The 18,445-nt window shown below is 42.3% G+C and overlaps 1 protein-coding gene across 4 annotated transcripts in view; it reads left to right on the top strand.

The window, feature by feature from the left end:
• The first annotated feature begins 3,056 nt into the window (after positions 1 to 3,056).
• Positions 3,057 to 18,445, top strand: part of LOC105480585 (Wnt family member 5A) — a 39,429-nt gene continuing 24,040 nt past the window's right edge. The window contains exons 1-3 of one of the 4 annotated variants that reach the window (XM_011739682.3): positions 13,672 to 14,577; positions 15,083 to 15,138; positions 18,089 to 18,221. In XM_011739682.3, the coding sequence (XP_011737984.1) occupies positions 18,099 to 18,221 (123 nt within the window). In that variant the 5' untranslated portion in view covers positions 13,672 to 14,577; positions 15,083 to 15,138; positions 18,089 to 18,098. Of the gene's footprint in view, positions 3,140 to 13,671; positions 18,222 to 18,445 lie in introns of those variants that run through there. The other 3 variants (XM_071091924.1, XM_071091925.1, XM_011739684.3) reach the window with 3 other exon arrangements.

Genomic DNA, 18,445 nt, shown 5'->3' with positions numbered 1-18,445 from the left:
GTGAGTTCATTCTATCTCTAATAAATGCTCCAATTGTGCAGTTTCTAATATATTGAGGGTCATGGATCCCCATTTGAAGAACCCTATGGACTTAAGTAAAAAGGGAAGTTATTGGCTCATTTAACTGGAAAGGTGAAGACATAAGTGTTGCTTTATGTACATATGAATCTAGAGGTTCAAATTAGAAAATCAGAAGTTCAAATTAGGAAATTTAAGTTACTGGCATTGTCTCTCTTCTTCCTTCCTTTCTTCTTTCCTTTCTCTTTTTACCTTTCTCTTCCTCCCTCTCTCAATCTCTTCCTCTATCTCTCCTGATCCCTCCCTCTCTTCTTCCTTCCCATCTTTTGTATCTTCCCTTTTTCTCCCTTTTCTTGTCTCTCCCTCCCTCTCCCCTTCTTCTCCCTTTCCCCTGCTTCTTCTCTCCCTGTTTCCCTCTGCACTTTCTATTGGGTTGGCTTTGGACTCTGGTAAGCTCTCTCCACTTGGTTGTAAAGATGACTTCCAGCAGCTTTGAGTAGTTTTGATTTTTAGAGGAGAGACTTTCTCTCTCTGAGCTACATCTACATCTGTCCCCTAAAGGGACACTTGGTGGTTCTTTTTTGGATTATGTGCACAATTACCTTTTTCAAGGCCATGTGATTGACAGCCTCACTGGTGGGGTGGGGGGAGCAATTTCCAACAGGGAAAAATGGATTCTATTCTAGAAGAGAGGGACAAGAGAGCTGGGCAGGCAAAAATACTAGCTAGCCACCACTTGGATACACACACAATTGTCCATGCAAGGCCTTGCCAGCCTTCACAGCCTGTCTGTGGATCAGTGAAGAACCTCAGTGCTAGCTGTCCTTTTTTAGCCTGCAGAACCAGCCCCCGGTTCCTTTAATGGTTTGATTTATATGCCAGGGAATGAATTTCCATTCTTACCATGACAGAAATCAATGAGTAATTGATTGTCAGAGCTAGAAAGTATGTTAGATGTCATGTAATCCAACATCTTCATTTTACCAGATGGAGAAACTGAGGCCAAGTCAGAAGTGACTGATCCACACATACATGGTAAGTTCATGGCAATCCAAGACTGTCGCCAGAGCTCCTGAAACAGGAATATGTATCCCTGAGGCTCTTTGAGAAGGAGAGGAAGGAACAAAACCTCCCTCCAGTGGACCCTTGACAACATAGGGGGAAATATCATTTTGTTTCTGTACTCAAAGAAACATTTCTGGGTTCAAAGCCACCACATGTGACCTTCCCTCAACGTTGGGTACATTTGGGGGAACCTGAAAGTTGTTTGCCTTTTCCATTCTGTTGCCTTTTTATAGAAAGAGAACTTCTCGTAGGACAAGAATTTCTTGCCTCCTAGAATTTCCTGAAGCAGCAGCTGGCATTCAGGCCAGGCTAGATAAACCCATCTGGCCACATGGAACCTCTGCTTCTTTACTCGCAAGTTGGTCTTTTTGGTAAGAAGGGTACCAGGCCGACACACTGCTGGACTCCAACTGCAGGTTCATCTGTACCTTTACTTCCACGGAAGCACATAGACTTAAGTTGGTACTCTGGAGGTTTGACTGCATCTGATATCTGTGGACCGCCATTACAAAAGATTGTAGAGACATTCTAATTCGTAGAAGTACTGACCTGTAATAAAAATCATACTAATAATAAATAACTGAACATTATTGAGCATTTGCTAGGAACTTGGCCACGATGCTAAGGACTTACATGGATCGACTGTTTATTCCTGACAACAGTCCCACGAGGTAGATATTGTCATGACCCACATTTTACAGTGAAGGAAATGGAGACCCGCAGAGATGACCAGTAACAGCATGCAATTCTAGAGTGTATATTTGATGGCAGTGTTGTGCTAAAGGCTTTGCTTACATGAACTCTTATCCTCATAGGAATCCCTTGAGGCAGGGACTATAATTAACCTCACTTTACAGACAAGGAAAAGAAGGCCTATAGAGTTTACATGCCTCACCTAGGGTCCCCCAGATAGTAAGTGGTGGAGCCAGGCTTTGAACCCAGTGCCCAGCAGGCTCTTCTGCTTAGGGGAGGTATTGAGGTGTCTCACAGGTCAGACCAGTGAGACATTAGGGGCTGAGGTTCAGATCCCACTCAGTGTTTCTGGGATGCATTTGGTCTCTAACGTGGCCACATGGCACACAGGGCCTGAAGGGGCTGGTGGCTTCATCACTGAGTTCCATAGTTATCCAATAGTACAAGAGAGTGGACTACCACACAGGAAGGCTGTGGCTCCCACGGGAAATCAAGACACAAGGAAAAGGAGAGCCTAGACAAAGCTTAGTGCACTGTATTTAACCTTGCTACCCTCGGGCCTCTTGGATTTCTTCCAAGCCCTCAGTCTCTGGGCACCAGCCCAGCTCACCTCGCAGGCATCCCTGAACATCCTTGGGGTTGCAGATGGAGCACCGAGTGACAGAGGACTGAAGAGATCCCCCCAACCCTGAGGTGGGAGAGGGCCTTTTGGACCACGCTAAGGGGTGTGTGTTCAGGTGGAAATAGCATCGGATTGGTAATCAATACACCTCAGCTAAAATCTCAGTTGTCTATTTTGCCACACTTGTGCTTGGGAAAAGCATACAATCATGTAACTGCATGTGACCTCTGTTTCTGAATATAATCAATGGGAATAACATGGCTCCCAACTACCTGATAAGGGATGTGAGTGGACAGAACAAGGCAATTCATGAGAAAATACATTTTAATAACAAAACTTTTCCACAACTCTAACAAAGTCCTAGAGCAGCTTGTTTTCATTTTTAAAATCTACATTCAGAGAAGGAAGTCTTCCTCCTTCCTTGCACAGGTATAAGATACTCAGGTGATAATGGCTTGGCTGTGTTCCCACCCAAATGTCATCTTGAATCGTAGTTCCCATAATCCCCACATATCGTGGGAGGGATCCGGTGGGAGGTGACTGGATCATGGGGGCGGTTCCCCCATGCTGTCCTCATGATAGTGAGTGAGTTCTCACGAGATCTGGTGATTTTATAAGCCTCTGGCATTTCCCCTGCTTGCACTTCTCCCTGCTGCCACCTTGTGAAAAAAGTGCCTTGCTTCCCCTTTGCCTACCACCATAATTGTAAGTTTCCTGAGGCCTCCTCTGCCATGCTGAACTGTGAGTTAATTAAACCTCTTTCCTTTATAAATTACCCAGTCTCAGGCAGTTCTTTAGAGCAGCATTAGAATGAACTAATACATCGGGGGAATAAATCAAGCACCAGATTTGAGAATAAAAGCTCTTCAGAAGGAACTATTGCTTCCTGCTGCTACAGGAAAAAAATCTTACAGCATACTGGGTGAAAGCAGATGTACGAAAGAGGACATACTATGTGATTCTATCTATGTAAAGCTCAGAAAAAGACAAAATTAATATATAGGGTTAGGAGTTAGGATTCTTGACCTGGAAATTTATTACATAATCATGTTCAGTTTGTGAAAATTCATTAAGTGATATACTTACAATTTGTGTACTTTTCTACCTCTCTGTTTTATCTCATTTAAAAGGTTTAGCCTAGGCTGGGCATGGTGGCTCACGCCTGTAATCCCAGCAATTTGAGAGGCTGAGGCAGGCAGATCACCTGAGGTCGGGAGGTCGAGACCAGCCTGACCAACATGGAGAAACCCTATCTCTACTAAAAATTCAAAATTAGCCGGGCCTGGTGGTACACGCCTATAATCTCAGCTACTTGGGAGGGTGAGGCAGGAGAATCACTTGAACCCGGGAGGCAGAGGTTGTGGTGAGCCGAGATTGTGCCATTGTGCTCCAGCTTGGTCAACAATTTTTTTTTTTCTCAAAAAAAAAAAGGTTTACCCTAAAAAATTTTAATGCCATTAAGCGTTAATCCAGTTTCACATCACAGAGGTTGGAAAACTAAGGCCTATGGAATAAATGTAGGCTTCAGGGTTTCTGTTTTTGCTTTTTAGGGGCAGGCATAATGTCTCAAAATTTTCTTTTCTTTTCTTTTCTTTTCTTTCTTTCTTTCTTTTTTTTTTTTTTTTTTTTTTGAGTCTCACCCTGTCGCTCAGGCTGTAGTGCAGTGGCATGATCTTGGCTTGCTGCAACCTCCGCCTCCCAGGCTCAAACAATCCTGCCTCAGCCACCCGAGTAGCTGAGATTACAGGCTTGTGCCACCACACCTGGTTAATTTTTGTATTTTTAGTGGAGACAGGGTCTCTCCATATTGGTCAGGCTTGTCTTGAACTCCTGACCTCAAATGATCCACCTGTCTTGGCCTCCCAAAGTTCTGAAATTACAGGTGTGAGCCACCGTGCCCCAAAATTTCTTCTCTAGTTGCTGTTTTTTGTTGGTTTGTTTGTTTGGGTCAGAGTCTTGCTCTGCTGCCGCACCTGGAGTGCAGTAGTGCAATCATAGCTCACTGCAGCCTGCAACTCCTGGGTCCAAGCAATCCTCCTGCGTCAGCCTTCTGAGTAGCTGGGACTATAGGTATGCACTACCATGCCCAGCTAATTTTTTTATTTTAGAGAGTTGGGGTCTCACTATATTGCCCAAGCCAGTCTTGAACTCCTGGTCTCAAGCTATCCTACCTCAGCATCCCAAAGTGCTGGGATTATAGGCATGAGCCACTGCACCTGGCTAAAATTCTTTGATGGTGCAGTAGTGGTAGGCTTGGAGCTCTGCAAGCCTGTGGAAGTGTTGGGTATACTTGCCATTTCTCTTGTCCTCAATTCTCTCTAAAATGTTACACCTGGCCAACTTCACCCTTGCGTATAACCTGCCTGACCCCTGAGTGCATCTGAGTTTACAGTCTCTTAAAATCCTGACTCCACAGCATGCCAAATAAGTAACCCTCGACCAGTTATTCAGTCTCTCTGTGTTTGTTTCCTCATCCTAAAATTGTAATACAGCCCCAGAAGGTTTGGTTTTTGTTTTTTAACAAGGATCAAATGGTTATTTAACACAATGCAAGCCACATAATAGATCCTGAACAAATGGAAGTGATAGCTATTATTACCAGTAATAAAATCACAAATAATAAAAATGTTCAATCAAGTAAGATTGCTGACTCCCAGTCATTCTCTCACAAGAACCACTGCTGAGCTGGTCCTTGCTCAGATCCCATTTGCCACGTCAGGGTTTTCCTCGACCACGTTTAATAACCAGTTTCCAGATCTGGATATTGGGGGCTGTAAATTTCCCTGGTTACTGTTGCCAATGACAGGGAAGGAAAGACTTGTATAATTACCACTTGTACTTCCACAAGACACAAGAACTCAAGTTGAGAGCAAGAGTTTTGGACAATAAAACACCAGGTTTTAAAAATTCAGGAAAGACCTGCCCAACTTGTGTGATAAGAAATGTGGGCCTGGTTAGAAAAACAGAAAAAGGCCTAATGCCAGCATGGCATATGCACCATAAGCCTTCAGTTTGAATAGGACCATTTCCTCTTTCCCACACAAATGCTGCATATTTACACATCTGTAAGAATTAAGGCTTTAGGATTAGCCATGGGTTGGTTAGGAATCAGTACCTTTGCCTATGTCCAAAATCCGTAGCCTTGGTTTTCAATGTTCTTTTGTAATACAGTTGCCTGTCTTAGTTGATTTTACAGCACGATTGTTTGCCATGTTGTTCAACATTCTTCAAACAAAGTAGCTGAATGGGTTCTATGAAAATATCCCATGTCTGAAACCTACTAGGACTTTTGGAAATATTAAAACATTATAAGGCCATTTGGAAGTGCTTAAGATAGATCTTTGCAAGGTGTCAGATTTGGGTCCCAAACTCTAGCTGATGATATTCTGGTTTCTGAACATTATGTTTTTAGCTTCAGAGAAACGAGGTGGAACTGGATTGCAGCGAAGGAACTGTCTTGACTTTCAATCCCACAAAAGTGTTCAATTTTTGAAAAAAAGAAAATAGAAAAGCTTTACAATTGTTTCCCTCACAATGTCTGTGCATTAGCAAGCTAGCATCCCTGCAGTAGGCATGTCTCACAGTTGGTGTTTCTGAAAGGAGCTGACCCCGTCAGCACAGGACCAAAGGGTTTGAAAAAAGATTGAACAGATTGAGCAGTGATGGGAGACAGAATTGGAATTTCTTGAGGTGACCAGTCCCAGATCTCCTGTACTTCCAGAAATTATGAAGTCATGGGAGAAGAATTTCTCCAAGAGTCTGATTTGGCTGCTCAAATAAACTGAAATCCAACAAATCCAAAAGTGGCCACTGAATTCTTAAAGAACAAGCTCATAGCATGACGTGTGGCTAGTTGTAAAGGGGTTGTTGCCCTCCCTCCAATCTAACTAAATGGGGCCTTATTTTCCTTTTGGTAATAACAATTTCACCAAAACCTCACCTTGCCCCAAACCAGTCAAAATTGATGGAGTAATTTATTTTAAATCACCAAAGACTCAAGTGGACAGAAAGGAATAAAAATTTGCTTCAGGAATTTGGAGGGGCAGGGCCTTTTGCAAAATTGGACCAGAGGGGTCATTAATAGCATTTTCTCCAACAGACTGATTTTCTTTACATATGCCTTTGGAATTATTAGCTCAAAGAATAGATTTCTCTTGGCCCACCTGGAAGTCTTCTCTTTTCCTAACCTATCACTTTGGATTATACAACTTTACCTACTGTTGAAAGTATACAGCTGAAAAGAGTAAAGGGTATTTGACTGAAGAGTGAACATGAACTCAAAGGTAAGTAGTTGGATTCCAGATTTTGTACAATTCAAAGATCATTTACGTTCATCTTTTCTTAGTCTCAACATCAGAGAAATTGCAAGATGCTCCCTAAACCTTTTTATGTTCTACAGATTCTCTAAAGAAAAGAACACACAACCAGCACTTCTTTGTAGAACAATTCTCCCTTTATCCTCTAAAACTGTGCACACAGGTCTGATTAAATGTAAGAACTAGGTAAAATGAATACCACATTTGGAGCAAGGAGTTGTATTTTTTATTTTTTAGCCAATACTTTAGAAAAATCTGATGTCAGTTTGGACATTGCTGTTGAACCAATCCAGTTCGATGCAGCTGCAGAAATCTCATTTAAGGCCAGTCATTTAAGGAGGAGGGCATATAACTGGATATTAGCACATGGTGGTAGCCAGCCAATCAGTTTTTGCATTTGATTGGAATTTCAGAAGATAATTGTTTCATTCCCAGGCCTGTCTCTGGCTCGCCATTTGACCTCAAACTAATTGCTTAATCTCTCTTGACTTCAGATATTCTATCTTGAAAGTGATAATAATAATAACTTCCAACTACCTATCTCATCCGGGTATTGAGTGGATTAATGGGGTCATGTTTGTAAAGTCTTGGAAAATTCTCAAGAAAAAACGTTCTACCTCTTTTTTTATTCTGGTTGGTAATGTTTTAGGGCCATGGATGGGTAGGGCTGCATTTAATGAAGTCATTATTACAGAGTCATGTTCTTTCCTTCTTTATAACTAAGGAAAGACCTCTATTGAAAGCAGAACTTTTTTCATCACTATGAAATCTCTGATTCTCTTTGTTGGTGCTGGGACTCCTGTGGTAAACCAGGCTTTCTCCTCTATCTAAATAGTACATGAAGCTCTGAGGAAGTAACTATGATTTCATGGCCACAGGGAATAACTCAGAATATTTCTACTTCAGTAATTCATAGATTTTGGGGGTTAAACAGACAGGTTTGAGACCTGTCTCTGCCACTTCCTGGCTGAGTGGCCCCTAGCAAATCACTCAATGTTCCTGTGCTACCTTTATGCTTAGCAGAATGTCCAACACATGACAAGCTGTCAGGAAGTATTGTCCACATTAATAATATGTGTAATAGTAACTGCATGCATTTTCTAGTGTCATGAAGAAGTATAGTGAGTGCTAGTTCTTAGTGAACCAAAACTTAACTCATCAGAGTTTGTGCTTAACTTGGGTATTCATGGCCATCTATTAACAATATTCTCATTCTGTGAGCACTTTAGATTTAGGAAAATAGTAAATCAAAAGGAAATTGTGTCAGGGATTTATGCAAATTCCCATAGTATATTTTTCTGTCCATACTGATTTAGCCCAAGCTCTTGATTTTCCAGGTGCAATCCTGCAGGGTAGCTATGAAGAGCTGACATTTACTAAGAAAAAACTACATGATAAACACTGTGAATCCTGTTTTCTCATTTCCAGAAGGGCAGAAATTTATCTAATTTTTGCCCAACTCTGTGGCCCTGCCTGGTACATAGGAGGCTTACAGTAAGTGTTTACTGTGGGATAAATTGCTGAATCCATAGGGAAAATCTAGTTAATTTAATTAAAAAAATTTTTTTGAGACGGAGTCTTGTTCTGTTGCCCATGCTGGAGTGCAGTGGCGCTATCTCGACTCACTGCAGCCTCTGCCTCCTGGGTTCAGTTGATTCTCCTGTCTCAGCCTCCCAAGTAGCTGGGACTACAGGCACGCGCCATCAAGCCTGGCTAATGTTTGTATTTTTAATAGAGATGGGGTTTCACCATGTTAGCCAGGCTGGTCTCGAACTCCTGACCTCAAGTGATCTGCCTGCCTTGGCCTCCCAAAGTGCTGGGATTACAGGCATGAGCCACCGTGCCCGGCCTTAAATTTTATTTCTAATGGGCATAGGGCATCTAAAGTCTTTTCTTCTCTCCTGTGAAAATATAGACTTTAACACTTAAAGTCAACCGCTAATGGATTTAGTTTACTTAAACCATTTAAATTGTGTTTCCAAAATGAAATAGTATCAGAAAAAGCACAGCAATCAAGAGAACTTTTCAAAGACAGTTGGTGACTTTCCCACTGATAGTCCCAAATATGTCAAAGCCAGATGTCCTGTAGATGTAGGTGTAGGTCACAGGCTGCATCTTCTGTCAGTCAGCCTCAGAGTGGTCTGTCTCTAAGAGAAACTCCTCACCTACTGTTTTCCTGCTTTGCATTCATGAGCTTGTCCTCAAAGTACTCCCAAGCCACTTGCTTAACTCACATATGGAGTCTCCTCCCACTCTGCACCATTAATTCATCAGCATTCACTTCCCATGGTTTCTTCCTGGCCGGACAAGATATTCTGCCTCAAGAGAAGACCAAACCTCCTGTAGCCCCTGTGAGGCTGTCCAAATCCCAGCAGGGAACAGGGATCTTCCATTTAACTCTAAACCTGACTTTGTCTTTTTTACTTAAACATTAATTTTTCTAAAACGACCAAACATTTTTGTATTGTCAGAGCTCTTTCAACTGCAAGGGATAAACCTTGATTTCCGAGGAGCATAATGGCGTTAGGCACAACTGGATGTGAGGGCTCTAATGAGGTCAGAAGACCAGTGTCCCATTTTTCTTGGCATTGCTGGGCTTTACTTCTAGCCTGCCTTCATCTTCAATGTTGCTTTTGTTATATGATGCCTCCCAACCCTTACCCAGAAACTCCACATTTACAGCCAAAGAGGTTAAAAATTTCAAAGGAAAGGTAGCTCCCCTCTGTCTCTATTGAAAAAAAAAAAAAATCCTGAGACTATCCCTGTTAGTCTAGTCTATGTCACATGACTCTTTTCTGATGGGCCCAACCTTAGTCACATGCCCCTACCTTAAGTCAGGGGTTGGAGCTAGACTCACCAAATCATCTGTCCCGGAAGGAGAGTATAGGTGAGTCCTCAGAGGAGAGTCAAAGGTGCTCTTAACAGAAGAAGAAAGAATTGATGCTGGACAGGTGTTCAGACTAGGTGCTCTGTCTCTATAGCTGACATAATCCTTTGTCTTCTTTCTTCAGTAGTGCATCTACTTTTCCTCTATGCCTCGTGTCTCCCACATACCTCATTGTGTAGCATTAATCAGCGTTACTCTCATCATCCTTATTGTGCAGGCCTGGATACTCTGCTTTATTGTGAGTCCTTGAGAGCAGGAGCCGTGGCTCGTTTAGTTCACCATCCTCACTGATTAGCATAATTCCTGGCACATACATAGTAGATAATCTGGTGAGTTTTCCAAAAAGGAAGCAATTGATGATCCCCCTGGAAATCAAGTCCCTAACTGGGGTGACACTGTTCAAAGGTATGAACATGGTCTTAAGGCTCAAGTGAAAACTCCATCATAAACAGCGACAGTTGTCACATAAGGAAGACACCTGGAAGCAAACTGAAGAATGTGCCATTATGAGTCTGCACTGCTGGGTTCAAAACAAAACAAATAGAAAGAAGCCACCTAATTTTGGCCTTGTGGACACTTCATGAGGTGTATGGCAACAGGCAAATGATTACAATTTTGATTTAAACATGAATACAATAATTTGAAATCCTGCCAGGATTTCATTTTAACCTCTGTAGATGACAAGTAGAGGACAAATGTAATTCTTTCTCACTGCTCTTCTGGGAGAATTGTCTTGGCATCTTTCTTTCTTCCTAATTCCCTTCTCCATCCTTTTCTTCCATCATTCCCACCTCTCTTGGCTCTTCCCTTCTATCTCTCTTCATCTCTCCTATTTTTCTTCTGCTCCTGTCTGCTTTTGCCCTTAGCAGGAATCACAGCTCTTGATTTACAGGGCTCATTTAAATTCTGCCTATGTGACCTTGGGCAAGTTGCTTCATCTTTTGGAGCTTACTCTCCTCATCTGTAACATTGGAATATTAATATGCATTACTAGTATTCCAGTCAGGCTCAGTGATATTACATATGTAAAATGCTCAGCACAGACTAGAGGGAGTGCAAATTTGAAGAGAAATAGGAGAAAATTCTATTTGCTGTGGGGTAGTAGGGATTGTAAACAAGAGACTGTTTTAGTTCTAAGTTCTCCCTCTCTCAAACCAGCCTTCTCTAACGGAGTCCAAAGTGCCTAACCTGTTGGATGACAGTGCTTGGAAGCCCTGCCAATGAAATGGCCACTGCCGAGTGTTTGTCTCCTAATAGTGAGTGACTCACTTGCTTGCTGGATCCCCTTTGGACAGATTTCTAGGGTTAGCCAGCCAGCACAAGGAGGAATCCCTAATGTTGAACTTGGGCTTTCAGCCCTTTAGCCCTGTTCCAGGACTACTGAGCTAAGAGGCCACAGGCTTAATGACTGCCCATGTAGCAGTAACATCCAGGATATGTTTACAAACATATTTGGGGGGCTCCCACCTCACCTATGCATTTGAGACTGTCTTTCAGAGCCTGTTCAAGTCTGGCACTCAGCAAGTGCTCAGTAATTATCTGTTGACTAAAATGGACAAACCAGTGTGATCTGGCACGTACAATACTAATTTGACGAATGAATGAATGGGTGGGCCGCAAATGCTTGTTAAATGAATGGTTGATGATCCACAGTAGGTGACCCGTAAATATTTGTTGAAAGAGCAAACAATGGGATGAATGAATGAATGCACAGTGTATCGGTCATATCTACGGCCCTTACTTTCCATAAGCTTCAAGCTACTCTTTGATTTATTTTTTGTAGCCATAATTCAGTCCCAATAAAGTCTTTAAATTTATGATTTGCTTTTATTTTCTGTTGGCAAATTTTGAAATAGATGTTGCTATCCTCTGGATGGAATCCCATTTTCAAACAGCAAAGAGAGATTTTCAAACCTCCTTGAATGGAGCATGCATGCAGGACAAGAGAGGGAAGGCGCTTATGTTCCCGCTAATCTCTGTTATGACATAGCTGCATGACTAAGGACTGAGGGCCACAGGGGGAGGATCATGCTCCTGGGTTGAGCAGAAGAGGGTTGTCCGCAAATGACACGTGAGTGGAGCCATCATGTTCCTGTATATACTCAGTAGATATATGTACCTGCCGGAATAGGTAAGTTTAATCCTTTGCTATTATTCACTTCACCTTCCTGAATTCTGTGGTATTTCCAAAGAGTGACTGCTTTTCTCCTGGGTTAAGGAGAAATCTTTGCTTAAGTCAAAACCACTTACCTTAAATACATTCAATGACATGGGGATCTTTTGCCCTGGGAATATTTCTGATGTTTTTCAAAGCCAATGAATTGTCATTTGACCTTAATGGACACATATAGATCACTGAACTGAAGATTAAACTGAGTGGAGAAAAGAAGCTTTTATCCAAAATTCACTGATTCGTTGAGAGATTTTGGGGAAGTCATAACAGAGTCATTTTTTTCACCATTGATGATTATAGCAGCAAAGTACACAAAATTAAAAGGACTTGGGATTTAATTCTGCTGTTTAGAATTACATCAGGTATCTTTTAAGGAGGTTGGGGATATTTACAATGAAAAAAAAGTATTAGGGTAACTCACGTTAAAATTCAAAAACCTGTAAAATTTTTATGTTCTAACTTTTCAGAACATTCTTGAAAATTAAAAAAAAATACAGTCAGTCAGCTTCCTAGATGTTTTGTGTACAGCTTGATGTCAGGAATACCAGGTAACTTACTGAATGACTAAACTCTGTCCTTTTCACTTAGAAATGTTGAAGTATTGTGTAGTTCTCTTACCATTTTTCTCTCCATTGGTTTAATATTAAAAATTGTGTAACATTTATCAGTGGGAATGTAAATTAATGCAGCCATTATGAAAAACAGCATTGAGGTTCCTTAGAAAGCTAAAAATGAAAAACTACCGTATGATCCAGCAATTCCACTTCTAAGTATATAAGGAAAAGAGATCAGCATATTAAAAAGATACCTGCACTCCCATGTTCATTACAGCATTATTTATTACAATAAATATGGAGACATGGAATCAAGTGTTCATCAGTGGGTGAATTGATAAGACAAATGTGGCATATATACACAATGGAATACTATTCAGTCTGACAAAAGAAGAAAATCTTATCATTTGAGACAGCATGAATGAACCTAGAGGAGACTATGCTAAGTAACATAAGCCAGGCACAGAAAGGCAAATACTGCATGATCCCACTTACATACGAAATCTAAAAAAGTTGAACTTACAGAATTCAAGAGTAGAATGGTGGTTGCCAAGGTAGGGAGAGGGACGAGGTCTAAGGAGATGTTGGTCAAATGATGCAAACTTTTGGTTAGATAGGAGAAATAAGTTCAAGAGATCTATTGTAATATGGCAACTATAGTTAATAACAAGGTATTGTGTACGTGAAAATTGCTAAGACTACAAATTTTCACTGTGCTCATCATAAAAGAATGTTAAGTATGTGAAGTAATGGATATAATAATTAGCTTGATTTAGCCTTTTCACCAAGTATACATGTTTCAAAACATCATGTTGTACACCAGATGTATGTACAATTTTTGTCAATTAAAACTAAATCAATTTTATTTATAGAAAAATTTTTAAAAATTATGTTATGTGGTAGTCTTGAGATTTGAGGATGCACTTTTATTCTTTGGCCAAAGTCTAACACTTGTCCAAATGTGTCCCCAGGTAGGCTTTCCAGGTGGCCCTGAAAGGAGGACTGTTTGTTGCTTCTTCTCTGGAAGGGATAAGTTTGATCTATTTAATTTTGCCATTAAAAGTAATGGCAGCCTGGCGTGGTGGCTCACGCCTGTAATCCCAGCACTTTGGGAGGCTGAGGTGGGTGGATCATGAGGTCAGGAGTTCAAGACCAGCCTGGCCGAGATGGTGAAACCCTGTCTCTACTAAAAACACAAAAATTAGCCAGGCGTGGTGGCAGGCACCTTTGATCCCAGCTACTCGGGAGGCTGAGGCAGGAGAATCGCTTGAACCCGGGAGACGGAGGTTGCAGTAAGCCAAGATCACACCACTGCACTCCAGCCTGGGAGACAAGAGCGAGACTCTGTCAAAAAAAAAAAAAAAAAAGAAAGAAAAAAAAAGTAATGGCAAAAACCGCAATTACTTTTGTACCAACCTAATATGTTTGAATCCAGTTTGGACCAAACCTGAGCATTAGCTGGCTGCTTTCTAATGAGCTCTTATACTTCTGCCATCTGTTTTCACAGCATGCTGAATTTGAAAACTTTGAAAACACTCCACTTTCCTAGATTTCCGTTCCGGAGAATGGACTTAGCCGAGCAGTTTAAAAACCTGCTATTATTAATACATACCCAGGAGTATGGCCATGTTTGAGTTGTTTGAGACCAAAAGTAATTATTGAGAACAGTCAAATCAGGTTTCCAAAGCCCAAAGCCACAGATTTAGACATATAATATTGACAATTGCAAAAAAAAAAAAAAAAACAAAACAACCAAAATACAATCCCAGCATTTTCTCCCATCTCTCTGATAAAAAAAAGTCTGCTTCTTCCATGTAAGTTAAGGGATTTGTATTCCCCAGAACCGGTTAATCTATATTCTTCTAAACCCAGCATGTAGATGATCAGTGGGCCAAATAGAATATGAAATGGAAAACACAGGACTGAACATACCAGCTACCATTCATAAAACATGCCAGTTAGGAGCAAACAACTTTTCAGAAGAAACACTATGACAAAAGGGGAGAGTAAATGGAATCCCGTCTTTCTTCAGATGAAAACTATTTATCTTATTAGACTCTTTCCACTAAGCCAAGCCTTATACAGGTGAGGCCAAGTGAAAAAGTGGGGGCACACATGGGAAACCAGAGAGACAGCTTCTAAAAAATAGTTTTGTCTTTATTTATAGGTAAAGTGTGGTGATTAAGTCCCTTGTATTTAAAGTCAGATCACCACGGTTCAAACTTTGCTTAGCAGTGGCGTGGCCACAGGTAAGATCATTCGCTTATTCACTTATTTATAACACATTCTTTGTGTGAGTCAGTAGGGGGTTGTGTCACAACTATGAACAAGGTCAAGCAGGTCCTTGCCCTCCTGGAGCTTACATTCTATTGAGAGAAAACAAGACAGACAAGTAAACAAATACACTTGTAAATAAGATAATTTTAGATCAAGATGAAAGAAGACAATCAGACAAAGTAAGGGAGTAGAGAATCATGGGGGAAGGACAGCAGCTTCTTTGAGATTGATGTGTACGACGAGGAGGTGACTTAAAGGGAGTGAGGGTGACTGGTCAGAAGGGACAGCGTTGCAGGCAGAGGGAAGAACAAGCACAAAGGATGCATGTGGATGACGCTGTCCTGAAGTCCAGGTTAACTTGTTTTGATTTTATCTGATAAACTCCGGGGAGCCTCTGAAGGGCTTTCAGCAGAGATGTGACGTGACCTGAGCAGCATCAGGGAGAGACAGCCCTCATGCCCTCATTCACTCCTTCAGGGACAACAAGCTCTTTCCAGAGAGAAGGGAATTCTCAGGGCACTGCCCAATACAAGGTAAGAATTCAAGGTGAATTGCTGAGTATGGATGCTGTCTTTCTTGAGGGCGGTGGGGCAAGGGCAGAGATGTCAAAGCCAGCCAGTTAATGAAATAAGAACAAATCTTTGACAGCTCCATTGAGCTGGGCTTGAATCAGGCATTCCTGGTGTGGCTGAATCTGGTTATGTGCACGTCTGGTGTTCAGTGGAGTGAAATCAGAAGCTGTCAGGATTTGCAACTCCTAAAACAGCTTGGCTTTATCAAAATCAGGACCTCTTTGAACTTTCCCTTTTCTCCACAATGCAGATAATAATAGGATCTATCTCACAAAGTAGTGAGGATGAAACAAGGCAATGAATGTAAAGAGTTTAGACAGGGCTGGCATCTGGCACATAGAGCTCAGTAAGTGTTGCCAGCAATCATTGTGATTGTTTATTACTGATTTTTATCTCAGCACATACCTGCCTCATCTTTGTTGAATTCCATCATATAGGCATAGCCGGTGATCCTGTAATTGCCACATTTCTCTCCTCTTCCCAGCCCTTACCCTTACTCTCCTCAGGCTCCTAGTTTTTCTCCAGATTTCACCTGGGGACCCAGGGAGAGACATTTACAGTGCAGAAATCATCACAGTAGCTGCCATTCATCAAGCTATCTCCATGGGCAGAGCTGGACCAAGGTCTTTTATACATTATCTCAATTATGAGAACAATCCTAATATGTTTGTTTCCTATGTCCACTGTAGAGGTGAGAAAATTGAGGCTCAAAAGGGTAAGTGACCACTACAGGGTCACTCAGTCAGCAAGAGGCAGAGCTGGGATTCAGACTCACATCCATCTGACCCTCATGTTCCCTAACATGAAACAAAATTAAAGCATCCATTTAGTGCCCCCCAAGGCACCACTGACTATGAAATGGTCATAGTCAACATAACATATAACACATAACACATAAGTGTTATATGAGGGAAGGACACCCTATTCAACAAACGGTACTGGGATAATTGGCATATAACACATAAGTAAGTTAGGAGGGCATAGTGAGTAATCAGGCTCAGTGCAAGGAGAACTTGAGAGTCTCAAAGAGCCTCCTGGAGTCAACCCAGAATCCAAAAATGTCCTATAATTTCAAGCGAGCCTTTTCCCCCCACAGGCCAGTGGCAGCACAAAGTGCTAGTATTACTTTGACTGTGGCCATGTGGTGGTGAGGAAGCCCCTGACCCCTTTCCGGCCTCTTTGTCTTCTTTAGGGCTCCATCTGTGGCCCTGCTCACACAGCCCTGCTGGTCTTGACTCTGAGGCGAAGGAGTAAACATCTTGGGGCTCTTTATTAGTTTATTTCAGAAGATGGAGCCTGTTTGCCCCTGGGGCCCATCCCTCTTTTATGGCCTCCAGCCTTTCTTGACAAATTCTAGTGACTGGAGAGAAAACCGCTTTCTACAGCAGATCATTAAAACACCACCATAAACCCAGGGCCATAAAATATTATTTGCTGGGCATAAAAGGGGGGTAGATTTTCCCAGAATGACAACCCAGGTCCTGCTTTCTCCTGCTGGGAAAGGCGGCACAGGGATGCAGTCGTTCATAAATTCCTTATCTTGCACTCCGCTTTGTGAATAATCCGCTTGGGAGAGCAGCCAAAAATATTGATTTATTTGTTCCACAGATTCAAAAGCATTTTTAATGAGTAGAGCGTGGTGATGCCTTGCCAGTATGTCTTCGGATGACTCAATCTGAGGCACACACCCAAATGCACACACGGTTTGCAAGGGGAAACATGAAGTTCCACAAACTGGAGGTCTGTCAAACACGAACCTTCACAGATGGAAAGGCATTGATATCTCTCCTTCCAACTGTCTGCTCATTTCCCAGCCAAACCAATCAATACCATAATGGGACTGGTGCTTACAACTGAGCCTGGCTTTCGGAGGCAGTCCCCACCCCTACCCACTATTGAAGGGTCAAAAGGGATTTCAAGTTGGTTCTCCTTAACACCGTCCTCTGAAATAATTCTTTCATCCATTCGCCCATTCATTTGGTTGTTACTATGAAGCACCTACTAAGTGTCAGGCACTGTTCTGAGGACTGGGGTTCCAGCCATGGAAAACGCAGATGAGGTCCTGCTGACATGAAGCTTGTTGCTTCTGGGGTATAATCTCAGCACACTCATTATTAATATTAGCAGATAAAACTCACAACTCTTTATCTGAAGTCCTTGGGACTAGATGGTTTTGTTGGAAACTTTGGGAAAATAAAATTGCACATTGATATTAATTTGCAAGCAGCCCAGTGAGGTCTGGGGAAATACCCAGTAATCAAATGCATTCATATTTATTCAGTGAAGACTATTCCTAGCAAGTGGAATAAATCAAGACTATGTCTTGTCATGTGAGGTCCGGTTTTGCCACCACAGGAGTTTGAAAACCTCTGTTTTCAGAGCTGCTTTTTTTCTAGAAGAGCGGGCGTTGAGTGCCAGGTAAGTGCCTGACCCATGCTAGGAGCATTCCTAGACATCATGTTTCATTCTCACCACTCCCCTGATTTTCAAGCTCATCTCATTTCACTCTCAATGCATTTCTACAAGGTAGATCATGAAATTTCTGTTTGCTGCTGTTGTTGTGTGTAAGAGGGTTCTGAAGTGCTGGCTGAGAGGCTAGACAAGGTGTGACAGCTGGGAAGTGGCAGGGCAGGGACTGGAACTCTAGATTCCACAGCCGGCACTCTTAACTACTAACCAATACCGACTTCCACTGGAGGAAAGACTGCAGAACAGGAAATAGCACTGTTTGGGCTGTGTCTATACAAGCAAAGGCAATTGGAGAGAAGCAGGTGATTATCCAGATAACTCAGAAAATAGCCATTTAAAAAAAAAAAAAAAGGGGGTTTGTGGTTGGGTAGCCAATGTTTCTACACTGGCTGTGTGTGTGGAGGAAATTCCCAGGTTAACGGCCCTGTTCTTCATGGAATAGGATCCTCTACATGAACTGCCTTGGACTCTGGGACACTGGGACGCTAGTTTCTCCGTTCTTCACGAGCGCCATTTGGCAGCCCCTTTCACAGTCAGCTCATATCCTGCCCCTTCTCAGAGCTGCTGCACGTAAGGTGGGTCCCGGAGATCCATGCCCGCGGGGAGGGGCTGGGGTGTCTGCCCAGGAGGCACGTGCTCTCCCGCAGCCAGGGAATCTCAGTCTGCGGCTACTGGGCAGAACAGAAGGGGAGAGGGGGAAGGGCGGAGGGACGCAGCCCAGGGGCGATTTGCCGGGCGGAGACCCTCTTTTTCAGACACCTTCCTCCTGTGGGCAGATCTCAGGTTAGATTCGAAGACT

The sequence above is a fragment of the Macaca nemestrina genome, chromosome 2 (assembly GCF_043159975.1).
Source record: "Macaca nemestrina isolate mMacNem1 chromosome 2, mMacNem.hap1, whole genome shotgun sequence".
Taxonomy (NCBI): Eukaryota; Metazoa; Chordata; class Mammalia; order Primates; family Cercopithecidae; genus Macaca; species Macaca nemestrina.
This window is presented reverse-complemented; position numbering and strand designations above follow the sequence as displayed.